The sequence below is a fragment of the Anolis sagrei genome, chromosome X (genome assembly GCF_037176765.1).
Source record: "Anolis sagrei isolate rAnoSag1 chromosome X, rAnoSag1.mat, whole genome shotgun sequence".
In the NCBI taxonomy this organism is placed as follows: Eukaryota; Metazoa; Chordata; class Lepidosauria; order Squamata; family Dactyloidae; genus Anolis; species Anolis sagrei.
In genome coordinates, this window is record NC_090034.1 from 74658499 (window position 1) to 74671974 (window position 13476).

Here is a 13476-nt window from a genome sequence, read left to right on the forward strand (position 1 = left end):
AAAGGTTGATGTGAGCCTCAAGCGACTTCTCTTTTTTAAAGCCTTTGTGTCAACAAACCTACAACCCAAACACACATGACATAGGACCGTCAGTGCTGACTTCCTCCATGTCAAAGAAACTGTCTGGGGCTTATTTCGTTGGGAAATAAAGGCTTGACGCTTCCTCTTGGTCAGATCAGCTGTTCAAACAGCTGGGCTCCTGGGAATGAAGGAAAAAGAGAAGAAAAAAGAATAGTTTGTGGTTAGTAGATTTGCTATGGATCAGTTGCATCTTTACAAATATCTAATACAGCGTTTCTTAACCTAGGGATCAGGACCCCTGGGGAGTTTCAGAGGGGTCGCCAAAGACCATCAGAAACGCCACCAGTGTCCACATTTGGGCATATTGAGCATTTGTGCCAAGTTTGGTCCTCATCTATCATTGTTTGAGTTCACAGTGCTCTCTGGATGTACGTAAACTACAGCTCCAAAACTCAAGATCAATGCCCACAAAATCCTTCCAGTTTTTTCTGTTGGTCATGGGAGTTCTGTGTGCCGAGATTAGTTCAATTCCTTCATTGGTGGAGTCCAGAATGCTCTTTGATTGTAGGTGAACTATAAATCCCAGCAACTATAACTCCCAAATCTCAAGGTCTATTTTCCCCAAACTCTACCCATGTTCACATTTGGGCATATTGCGTATTCGTGCCAAGTTTGGTCCAGATCCATCAAAGTCCGCAGTGCTGTCTGGATGCAGGTGAATTACAACTCCCAAACTCAAGGTCAATGCCCACCAAGCCCTTCTAGTATTTTCTGTTGGTCATGGGAGTTCTGTATGCCAAGTTTGGTTCAATTCTATTGGTGGAGTTCAGAATGTTCTTTGGTTGTAGGCGAAATATAAATCCCAGCAACTACAACTCCCAAATGACAAAACCAGTCCGCTCCCCAACCCAACCAGTGTTCAAATTTGGGCGTATCGGGTATGTGTGCCAAACTTGGTCCAGTGATTAAAAACTTTACATTACGATTCATAACAGTAGCAAGCTGACAGTTATGAAGTAGCAACGAAAATAATGTTAATGTTTGGGAGTCACCACAACATGAGGAACTGTATTAGGGGGTCATGGCTTTAGAAAGGTTGAGAAACTTTGGGCTGTACGGTTTTCTGGGGTTGGGAGCCTGCGACTTGCCTAATATCATGAAATAGGTTTTCATGTCTAAGCAGACATTCGAATTCTGATCTCCAGAGTCACTGTTCAGCACAGAATTAAGCGAACTATAAATCTCAGTAACTACAACTCCCAAATGACAAAACCAATCCCCTCCCCAACCCCACCAGTGTTCAAATTTGGGCATATTGGGTATTTGTGCCAAACTTGGTCCAGTGAATGAAAATTCATCCTGCAAATCATATATTTACACGGTGATTAATACCAGTAGCAAAATTACAGTTATGAAGTAGCAATGAAAATAATGTTAATGTTTGGGAGTCACCACAACATGAGGAACTGTATTAAGTGGTCGTGACATTAGGAAGGTTGAGAAACACTGATCTAATATGTTGCAAGAAAAGAACAAAGAGGGTGAGGGTTATTGGGGTATGGGGAATTCTTGTACAAAATGATCATTGTTACAACAAAATCTTCTCTCTTCCTTTAACACAGATTTCATAAAATATTGAAGACTCCTAAACAATTTAATTTTAAGTCTATTGATTGTACCTTCTTGTGGCTTTTTACTTTGGCTCGTGATCATAGAATCATAGAATCAAAGAGTTGGAAGAGACCTCATGGGCCATCCAGTCCAACCCCCTGCCAAGAAGCAGGAATATTGCATTCAAATCACCCCTGACAGATGGCCATCCAGCCTCTGTTTAAAAGCTTCCAAAGAAGGAGCCTCCACCACACTCCAGGGCAGAGAGTTCCACTGCTGAACAGTTCTCATAGTCAGGAAGTTCTTTCTAATGTTCAGATGGAATCTCCTTTCTTGTAGTTTGAAGCCATTGTTCCGCGTCCTAGTCTCCAGGGAAGCAGAAAACAAGCTTGCTCCCTCATCCCTGTGACTTCCTTTCACATATTTATACATGGCTATCATATCTCCTCTCAGCCTTCTCTTCTTCAGGCTAAACATGTCCAGCTCTTTAAGCCGCTTTAAGGGCTTGTTCTCCAGACCCTTGATTATTTTAGTCGCCCTCCTCTGGATACATTCCAGCTTGTCAATATCTCTCTTCAGTTGTGGTGCCCAGAATTGGACACAATATTCCAGGTGTGGTCTAACCAAGGCAAGGCAAGGCAAGGGTAGCATTACTTCCCTAGATCTAGACACTATGCTCCTATTGATGCAGGCCAAAATCCCATTGGCTTTTTTTGCCACCACATCACATTGTTGGCTCATGTTTAACTCGTTGTCCATGAGGACTCCAAGATCTTTTTCACACGTACTGCTCTCGAGCAAGGCATTGTCCTCCATTCTGTATCTTTGCATTTCGTTTTTCCTGCCAAAGTGGAGTATCTTGCATTTGTCACTGTTAAACTTAATTTTGTTAGTTTTGGCCCATCTCCCTAATCTGTAAATATCGTTTTGAATCCTGCTCCTGTCCTCTGGAGTATTGGCTATCCCTCCCAATTTGGTGTCGTCTGCAAACTTGATGATCATGCCTTCTAGCCCTTCATCTAAGTCATTAATAAAGATGTTGAACAGGACCGGGCCCAGGACGGAACCCTGCGGCACTCCACTTGTCACTTCTTTCCAGGATGAAGAGGAAGCATTGGTGAGCACCCTTTGGGTTCATCCATTTAACCAATTACAGATCCACCTTACTATAGTTTTGCCTAGCTCACATTGGACTAGTTTCCTTGCCAGAAGGTCATGGGGGACCTTGTCGAAGGCCTTACTGAAATCTAGGTACACTACATCCACGGCATTCCCCGCATCTACCCACATCTACCTAGCTTGTAACTCTATCGAAAAAAGAGATCAGATTAGTCTGGCATGACTTGTTTTTGATAAATCCATGTTGACTATTAGCGATGACCGCATTTGTTTCTAAGTGTTTGCAGACCACTTCCTTAACAATCTTTTCCAGAATCTTGCCTGGTATCGACGTGAGGCTGACCGGACGGTTATTGTTTGGGTCATCCTTTTTTCCCTTCTTGAAGATTGGGACCACATTGGCCCTCCTCCAATCTGCTGGAACTTCTCCCGTTCTCCAAGAACTCTCAAAGATGATTGCCAATGGTTCCGAAATGACTTCCGCTAGTTCGTTCAATACTCTTAGGTGTAGTTGATCTGGCCCCAGGGACTTGAACTCATTTAGAGCGGCCAGGTATTCCTGGACGACTTGTTTCTCAATTTGGGGTTGGATGTCCTCTATTCCCTTATCCACTCCATCTTGCTGAGGTTGAAGATGACTTTCTTTTTGTGAGAAGATCGAGGCAAAGAAGGCATTAAGTAGTTCTGCCTTTTCCCTATCCCCTGTCAGCATTGCCTATCACCTCCTTGTTTTTCCTTTTCTACTGGTATAAGAAAAGAAGCCCTTTTTTATTGTTTTTAATGTCCCTGGCAAGCCTGAGCTCATTTTGTGCTTTAGCCTTGCGGACCTTTTGTACTTTGGCCTTGCGGATCATCCAATCTTCTTTTCCAGTTCTTCTTCAATGGAAATTAATCTTGATTATTCATGGCAGGTGGTTTCACTTAATTCTTTTCTTTCATTATTTATTAATTCTACAGTTTATTCAACCTGTTCGTAGGTTAGTATTGGTATAAACTGGGGAGTGTCCAACAGCACAGCTCTTATTTGCTGTGTACTAAGCTCCTGTTTTGTAGCAGATTTCCTATGAAATGGGTGAGGTGGTAATCCTTTGTGATGATATACATTTTCTCAGGAGGAGGCGATGGTTGACAACATCATAAGCTGCTGACAGGTCTATGAAGACAGCACCTGTCTTCATAGGACATGAGAGAAGCCTCCCCGCAGGATAGTTATACATCCCCGTGTCCCCTGGGCAACGTCTTTGTAGACAGCTGATTCTCTCACACCAGACGCGACTTGCAATTTCATTGATTAAATTTGGCCATTTCAAATTCTTCTGATCTAACCATTTATTTATTTATTGTGTCAGGAGCAACCAGACATTTGTATTACATTTTTAACAAAACAAACAAACAAACAGACAAAACACAGAATTTGCAAGCTTGGTAGTTGATTACATGTCTTTGACCAATATCTGGCCACTTGGAGTGCCTCTGGTGTTGCCGCAAGGAAGTCCTCCATTGTGCATGTAGCAGGACTCAGGTTGCATTGCAGGAGGTGGTCAGTGGTTTGCTCTTCTCCACACTCGCATGTTGTGGAGTCCACTTTGTAGCCCCATTTCTTAAGGTTGGCTCTGCATCTCGTGGTGCCAGAGCGCAGTCTGTTCAGCGCCTTCCAAGTTGCCCAGTTTTCTTTGTGCCTAGGGGGGAGTCTCTCATCTGGTATCAGCCATTGGTTGAGGTTCTGGGTTTGAGCTTGCCACTTTTGGACTCTTGCTTGCTGGGGTGTTCCAGCGAGTATCTTTGTAGATCTTAGGAAACTATTTCTTGATTTGAATCGTTGACATGCTGGCTGATACCCAAACAAGGGATGAGCTGGAGATGTCACTGCCTTGGTCCTTTCACTGTTGGTTGCTACTTCCCGGCGGATGTCAGGTGGTGCAATACCAGCTAAACAGTGTAATTTCTCCAGTGGTGTAGGGCGCAGACACCCCGTGATAATGCGGCATGTCTCATTAAGAGCCACATCCACTGTTTTAGCATGGCGAGATGTGTTCCACACTGGGCACGCATACTCAGCAGCAGAGTAGCATAGTGCACAGGCAGATGTCTTCACTGTGTCTGGTTGTGATCCCCAGGTTGTGCCAGTCAGCTTTCGTATGATATTGTTTCTAGCACCCACTTTTTGCTTGATATTCAGGCAGTGCTTCTTGTAGGTCAGAGCACGGCCCAGAGTGACTCCCAGGTATTTGGGTGCGCTGCAATGCTCCAGTGGGATTCCTTCCCAGGTATTCCTCAGAGCTCGGGATGCTTTTCTGTTCTTAAGGTGAAAAGCACATGTCTGTGTTTTAGATGGATTAGGGATCAGCTGGTTTTCCCTGTATTAGGCACTGAGAGCACCTAGAGCTTCTGTTCAACCATCTCAAAGCTCCCTGCTTGAGTGGTGATGGCATGATCGTTAGCATAGATTAAACTCTCTGTCCCTTCTGGCAGTGGCAGGTCATTTGTGTAGATATTGAACATGGATGGAGCAAGCACGCTCCCCTGAGGCAGGCCGTTCTTCTGTTTCCGCCATCTGCTTCCCTGGCCCTGGAACTCAACAAAGAAGCTCCTGTTTTGTAGCAGGTTTCCTATGAGGCGGGTGAGGTGGTAGTCCTTTGTCTAACTATAATCACTCGATATTATAATTTTTGTAATAGTCCATTTTGAAAGACTTTCCTAGATAGCTCCTGAAGACCAGGTCTCTCCAACTTCTGTTTCTAGAGGTTTTGTTCCCATTGGCCCATTCCAAATTTGTCTCTACCATCTGACTCAGTTCTTTCTTCACCTCTGGTTCCTGTTTTTCATGTTCTGCAATTTCAAACCACATCTTTCTCAGATTGCGGACATTTTCAAAAGCACCTCTCCAGATGTGTTGACGTTTAACCGCCAAAGGTCCCAACCGCTTTAAGTCCCCTTTGGGGAGATAAAGCAGGGTATAAATAAATATAATAACAACAACAACCACCACCACCAGGGTAGCTTGAGTTCAGGAATGCTGGGAGTTGAAGTCCCAAACAGTTGGAGATTGGGAAACACTGCTTTGGAGACTTTTAAGTAGCGAATGGATGGTTGCCCCTCACAGGTGATATACATCCCTTCAGAAGAGATAAAGCAGGGTATTAATAATAATAATAATAATAATAATAGATACACAACAAGATTAGTAGACAGCAAATAAGATCGCTATGCTGTTGGACACTTCCCAAGTATCTAGGACTGTGTGATGTATTGGTGAATAATGCATGCAGGTCTGAGTAGGGTGGCCTTTTGCAGCTGACAGATAGTAATTTGGTCAGCACCGATTGTTTTTAAGTGGAGGCCAAGGTCTTTAGGCACTACACCCAGTGTGCCAATCACCACTGGGACCCCCTTGACTGGCTTGTGCCAGAGTTGCCGCCTCCTCCTCCTCCTCCTCTTCCTCCTCCTCCTCATTATTATTATTATTATTATTGCAGTTTAATCTTCAAATCCTCATATTGTGTAAGCTTTCCCAGTTGCTTCTTGTCAATTCTGTTGTTGTCTGGGATTGCAACATCGACGAGCCGCACTTGGTTTTTTCCCACGATTGTGAGCATTGTGCTCCAAAACTCTGTCAGTCTGGATTTGGAAGTAGTAGTTTGACGTGTTCATTTTCTGTATTTTTTTTCCGGCTTTTTCCACCAGTTCTTTGTCACTGGTAGATGGTATTTGTAGCACAAGTTCCAATGGATCATCTGAGCAATGGTATTCTGCCTCTGCTTGTAGTTGGTCTACGCGATCTTCTTGCAGCAGCTGAGGATGTGATCCATCATTTCGTCTGCTTTATTATTATTATTATTATTATTATTTGTACCACCAGCAGGTTGGGCTAGATGACCAGTAGGGTTACTTCAAGGTTATCATTCCTTCAATTTCTTGGAATGGAGGAAACTTCCAGCATGGTTTCATGAATTTTTTGGCATCATTCCTATATAACAAATAGGGACAATCTTGAGCTGAAATTCCTATAGCGTCAAGGATTCTGGGAGTTGTTATCTGTCTCATCCGAAGCATGTCAGGTTGCATCACTAATTCCTTACTATAAACCAAAGTTTGGGGAGTATGGCCAGTGAATAAATGCCTGTAGTTGTTGTGTGTGCTGTCATTCTTTGTTCCAGTGTGTAGCTGCTTACAAAGGACAGGAAAATAGGTCTTTTCCCCTAAGAACCTTATGATCTAAGTGTCTTTAGCAAGAAAGGGCAGAGAAGAGGAAGCAGTGGTAAGCAAGAAAGCATCATGCAGATGCTTCGGTTCCTTGTGCTTAAGCTAGAACTTGAAAAGGTTACTTTCCTTTAAAATATTTTTATTCATTAACACATCTATGAATACACTCCATACAATATTAATATAAACACATGAAACACCCTAAAACTGTTCTGATATTCTTCAAATGCCTTCAGCTTAGGCTTCTCACTTCTCACCCTTTTCATTGTCTGCTCATAGTATTCTTAACCCCAAATACATCTTATATAAATAAAAATGTAACGTTCGTTTGTGGGATTGACAGAACTCAAAAACCACTGGGGGAATTGACCCCAAATTTGGACACAAGACACCCAACAACCCAATGTATGTCCTTCACTCAAAAAAATTGATTTTGTCACTTTGGAGTTGTAGTTCCTGGGATTTATAGTTCACCTACAATCAAAGAGCATTCTGAACACCACCAGCAATGGAATTGAAACAAACTTGGCACACAGTTCTCTCATGACCAACAGAAAATACTGGAAGGGTTTGGTGGGCAGTGTCCTTTGGTTTTGGAGTTGTAGTTCACCTACATGATCCAGAGATCACTGTGGACTCAAACAATGATGGATCTGGACCAAACTCTACACGAATACTCAATATGCTCAAACGTGAACACTGGTGGAGTTTGGGGAAAATAGACCTTGACGTTTGCGAGTTGAATTTGCTGGGATTTATAGTTCACCTATTGTTGACCAAAAGGGGAGTGGCACGAGCTCCCACTATCAGTCCCAGCATCTGCCGGGGAGCGGCATGAGCCGGGGAGCGGGTTAGGGTTAGGGTTTGGGAGTTGTAGTTGCTGGGATTTATAGTTCACCTACAATCAAAGAGCATTCTGAACCCCACCAATGATGGAATTGAACCAAACTTGGCACACAGTTCTCCCATGACCAACAGAAAACACTAGAAGGGTTTGGTGGACAGTGTCCTTTGGTTTTGGAGTTGTAGTTTACCAACATCCAAAGATCACTGTGGACTCAAACAATGATGGATCTGGACCAAACTCTACACGAATACTCAATATGCTCAAATGTGAACACTGGTGGAGTTTGGGGAAAATAGACCTTGACGTTTGCGAGTTGAATTTGCTGGGATTTAATAGTTCACCTATTGTTGACCAAAAGGGGAGTGGCACGAGCTCCCACTATCAGTCCCAGCTTCTGCCGGGGAGCGGCATGAGCCGGGGAGCGGGTTAGGGTTAGGGTTTGGGAGTTGTAGTTGCTGGGATGTATAGTTCACCTACAATCACAGAGCATTATGAACCCCACCAACGATAGAATTGGGCCAAACCTCCCACACAGAACCCCCATCTGGGCCACAGCAACGCGTGGCAGGGGACGGCTAGTATATAAATAAAAATGTAATGTTTGTTTGTGGGATTAGCATAACTCAAAAACCACTGGACGAATTGGCACCAAATTTGGACACAATACACCTATCAGGCCAACGAGTGACCATCACTCATAAAAACACTGATAAACACAGTGGAAGGGACTTAAAATCCAAAAAAAACAAAAAGATGCTACAGCGCATGCACAAAAACGACTCCCCAGGTAAACAAAAACACAATAGCATATCCACACTCTCTTCTGGACTACAGCTCCCAGCATCCCCTAGACCAGGCCCTTTAGGAGAGGAGGATGATCCAAATGCACTGCTTCCAAGATGCAAGCTTTCTTCTCCTTGGATTTCTTTGAGAGCATCCAAGTCCCTGCATATTTCCTATTTTCTTTTCCTGGACTACAACTCCCAGCAATCCTCCAGATAGATAGATTAGATAGAGGTAGGTAGGTAGGTAGGTAGGTAGATCGATCAGGAGGACTGCTAGGAGTTGCAGTCCAAGAATAGGTAGAGAAGGAAGATGGAGAGAAAGCAAAAGGGAAAGAAAAGGGGGGGGGGAGGAAGGGAAGAGGAAGAGATAGAAGGAAGGAGAGAAAGAAAGAAAAAAAGGGAAGGAAAGAGGGAAGGAAGGGAGGAGAGAAAGAGAGAGGGGTTGGCTACAGCAACGCGTGGTAGGTACATTATTTAAAATAATAATATCATAGAATTTTACAGTTGGCAGAGACCCTAGGGGCCATCCCAGTCCAACCCTCTTCTACCATGCAGAAAAAGCACAATCAAATCACCCCATAAAGATGACCATCTAGCCCCTGCTTAATAATAATAATAATAATAATAATAATAATAATAATAATAGGATCCTAGAATTGGAAGAGACTACAGGGGGCATCCAGTCCAACCCTCTTCTTCTCGTACCATGCAAAAAGAGCACAATCAAAGCACCATAGACAGGTGACCACCTAGCCCCTGCTTGATGTTGATGTTGATGATGATGACGACAGAATCATAGAGTTGGAAGAGACCCCAGGGGCCATGTCCAGTCCATTCCCCCTTCTACCAAGCAGGAAAAGCACAATCAAATCACCCCATACAGATGACCATCCAGCCTCTGCTTAGTAATCATAATCATGGGATTCTAGAATCCTAGAGTTAGAAGAGACCCCAGGGGTCATGTCCAGTCCATCCCCCTTCTTGTGCAGGAAAAGCACAATCAAAGCACCCCATACAGATGACCATCCAGCCTCTGCTTAGTAATCATAATAATAGGATTCTAGAATCCTAGAGTTAGAAGAGACCCCAGGGGCCATGTCCTTTCCATCCCCCTTCTACCATGCAGGAAAAGCATAATCAAAACACCCCATACAGATGACCATCCAGCCCTTGCTTAATAATTATAATCATAAGATTCTAGAATCCTAGAGTTAGAAGAGACCCCAGTCCATTCCCGTTTCTATTTATTTATTAATTTATTTACAGTATTTATATTCCGCCATTCTCACCCCGCAGGGGACTCAGGGTGGATTACAATGTACATATACATGGCAAACATTCAATGCCATAGACACACAACATATATAGACAGACACACAGAGGCTACTTAACATTCCAGCTTCTGGCCACCAGGGGAGCTGTTGCTTCCTCATTCTTTGCATACTTCCTGGAGATTTTTATGGCCTCGTAAATCAGTTAAATTAGAAACAAAGTGACTGTGCCAAAAACTTTGCAAAAAAGGTGGTAATAGGGAAGGATGAGAAGCCTGAAAAACAGTGGCATCCTCCAAGTGCTCTCAGAGGGTGCCCCACACATAAAGAACAAGAATTAAGAAACAGTCAAGGGGCTTTTGAACGACACGTGGGGTGCTTATGCTGCCTTTCCTTTTCTGCAGGGCCTCTTCTTCCGTTTGTTCTACCCCTGCATCCCTCAAGATGGAGCCGAGGAGCCTGCCTGGATCCCCCGCTATGAGTACTATTATGGGCTGGCCGACTACATGAACATGAATAGGAAATGGTTTGCCCCGTTGCTCAGCGTGACATTTGGTAAGACAGCTGCTCTCCTTGCAGGACTTCTCCTGGTCCTTCCATGGCACACACTCCAGCAGTGGTTCCCAGCCCCACCTCTAGCTGTAATCCTTTGGACTAGAAACTTGCACAAGGAACCAAAAACTGGCACTACGGTGTAGACCTCAGAGGGCATAGAAAACCACCATGCTTTCTGAGTCTGAAATGGTTTTAGGCGTTAAGAAAGCGCCTGCCTCGCAAGCGCGATTGGCGGGGACGAGGGACAGGACCTTCTCAGTGGTGACCCCCTGGCTGTGGAACTCCTTTCCCAGGGATATTAGATCGTCCCCTTCCCTCCTAACTTTCTGAAAAAGGGTAAAAACTTGGCTCTTTGAGCAAGCTTTTACGAATGCAGCGGAATAGATAACATGGAACTATGAATTGATGAACATGGAATGGCTAGACGATGTTACTGGATACGCTTTTAACAAGATGACACCGATGATTAGATATTTTAATGGTTTTATATATGTTTTTATATTGTTATGTTGATGGTTCTTAATTGCACTTTTATCGAATTGTGCCAACCTGTAACCTGCCTTGAGTTGCCGTAAGGCTGAGAAAGGCGGGCTATAAATATCGTAAATAATAATAATAATAATAATAATAATAATAATATAAGGGCAAACGTGAGTATATAGTCAGCCTATGGGCACCATATTGAGCCCCCGGTGGCGCAGTGGGTTAAAGCACTGAGCTGCTGAGCCTGTTGGTCGAAAGGTCACAGGTTCGATTCCGGGGAGCGGTGTGAGCTTCCGCTGTCAGCCCTAGCTTCTGCCAACCTAGCAGTTCAAAAACATGCAAAAGTGAGTAGATCAATAGGGAAGGTAACGGCGCTCCATGTAGTCATGCGAGCCACATGACCTTGGAGGTGTCTACGGACAATGCCGGCTCTTCGGCTTAGAAATGGAGATGAGCACCACACCCCAGAGTCAGACATGACTGGACTTAATGTCAGGGGACAACCTTTATCTTTACCTATGGGCACCAGACTCCCCTAAAAGTGAAAAACCACAAATTTTAAAAAATCACAATTTTATACTGGAGAGAATCCCTCTCTAAACATTTCTAATCCTTCTGACATAACTTTATGGTGAATATGAAGATGACCATAGAATTGTCCCAAGTACAAAAAATAGCTTTTTTTCAGGATCAATATGTTTTTAATTTTCAATTTAATAATGTAATTGAAGTTGAATCCAGACAAGACAAAAGTTGTCCTGGTCAATCGCAAAGCCAAACAGAATATAGGGTTACAGCCTGTGCTGGATGGGGTTACACCCTCCCTGAAGACACAGATTTGCAACCTGGGAGTCCTCCTGGACTCATCACTGAACCTGGAACCTCAGGATCCGGTGGTGGCTAGGGCAGCTTTAGCACAATCGAAACTTATGCACTAGTTGTGCTCGTACCTTGGGAATTCAGACATCGCTGTGGTGGTCCATGCTCTCGTTACATCTAGGATAGACTACTGCAATGCGCTCTACATGGGGTTGCCTTTAAAGACTGTTTGGAAGCTTACATTGGCCAACGAGAGGCAGCCAGGTTAATAACTGGGGCGGCATACAGGGAGCATTCAACCCCCATGTTACGTCAGCTCCACTAGTTGCCAGTTTGGTACCGAGCACAATTCAAAGTGCTATCTTTGGCCTATAAAGCTCTAAATGGGCCCAGCCTATTTATTTATTTATTTATTAGGAGCATTTCTATCCCATCCTTCTCGCCTCCGAAGAGGGACTCAGGACAGCTACTAACAGGCACCATTCAGTGCCAAACAATAAAACAAGCATAATATACAATATACATAATATACAATTGACCTATGTTAAAAACATAGAATCATAGAATCAAAGAGTTGGAAGAGACCTCATGGGCCATCCAGTCCAACCCCCTGCCAAGAAGCAGGAATTGCATTCAAATCACCCCTGACAGATGGCCATCCAGCCTCTGTTTAAAAGCTTCCAAAGAAGGAGCCTCCACCACACTCCGGGACAGAGAGTTCCACTGCTGAACGGCTCTCACAGTCAGGAAGTTCTTCCTCATGTTCAGATGGAATCTCCTCTCTTGTAGTTTGAAGCCATTGTTCTGCGTCCTAGTCTCCAGGGAAGCAGAAAACAAGCATGCTCCCTCCTCCCTGTGGCTTCCTCTCACATATTTATACATGGCTATCATGTCTCCTCTCAGCCTTCTCTTCTTCAGGCTAAACATGCCCAACTCCTTAAGCCGCTCCTCATAGGGCTTGTTCTCCAGACCCTTGATCATTTTAGTCGCCCTCCTCTGGACACATTCCAGCTTGTCAATATCTCTCTTGAATTGTGGTGCCCAGAATTGGACACAATATTCCAGGTGTGGTCTAACCAAAGTGGAATAGAGGGGTAGCATTACTTCCTTAGATCTAGACACTATGCTCCTATTGATGCAGGCCAAAATCCCATTGGCTTTTTTTGCCGCCACATCACATTGTTGACTCATGTTTAACTTGTTGTCCACGAGGACTCCAAGATCTTTTTCACACCTAACTGCTTTCGAGCCAGGCATTGTCCCCCATTTTGTGTCTTTGCATTTCGTTTTTTCTGCCAAAGTGGAGTATCTTGCATTTGTCACTGTTGAACTTCATTTTGTTAGTTTTGGCCCATCTCTCTAATCATTCAAGATCGTTTTGAATTCTGCTCCTGTCCTCTGGAGTATTATAATTAAACAATTATAATTAAAACAGTTTGCCTAATTTACCTGTCCAAACGCCTCTCCCTCTATGAACCACTGCAGAGATTAAGATCTTCCAGGGAAGGCCCTGTCCTGCCGCCGTCACAGGCGCGATTGATGTGGACAAGAGAGAGGGCCTACTCAGTGTTTGCCCCTCAGCTATGGAACTCCCTCTGTGGTGAGATCAGATCAACCCCCTCCTTCCTGTCCTTCAAAAAGATGGTAAAAACTTGGCTATGGGACCAAGCCTTTGGGACAGTGCAATAAGGCAGCAACAGGAAACTTTACCCTGTTGACCAGATCCGGTATGGTTGATCCAAGATGATTTAAACAATTGATT

General features: G+C 44.0%; 1 protein-coding gene across 1 annotated transcript in view; it reads left to right on the forward strand.

Moving 5' to 3' along the window:
• Window positions 1-13476, forward strand: part of PAFAH2 (platelet activating factor acetylhydrolase 2) — a 70100-nt gene that overhangs the window by 13080 nt on the left and 43544 nt on the right. The window contains exon 2 of the mRNA XM_060784458.2: window positions 10262-10412. Within this exon, the coding sequence (XP_060640441.2) occupies window positions 10262-10412 (151 nt within the window). The remainder of the gene's footprint in view (window positions 1-10261; window positions 10413-13476) is intronic.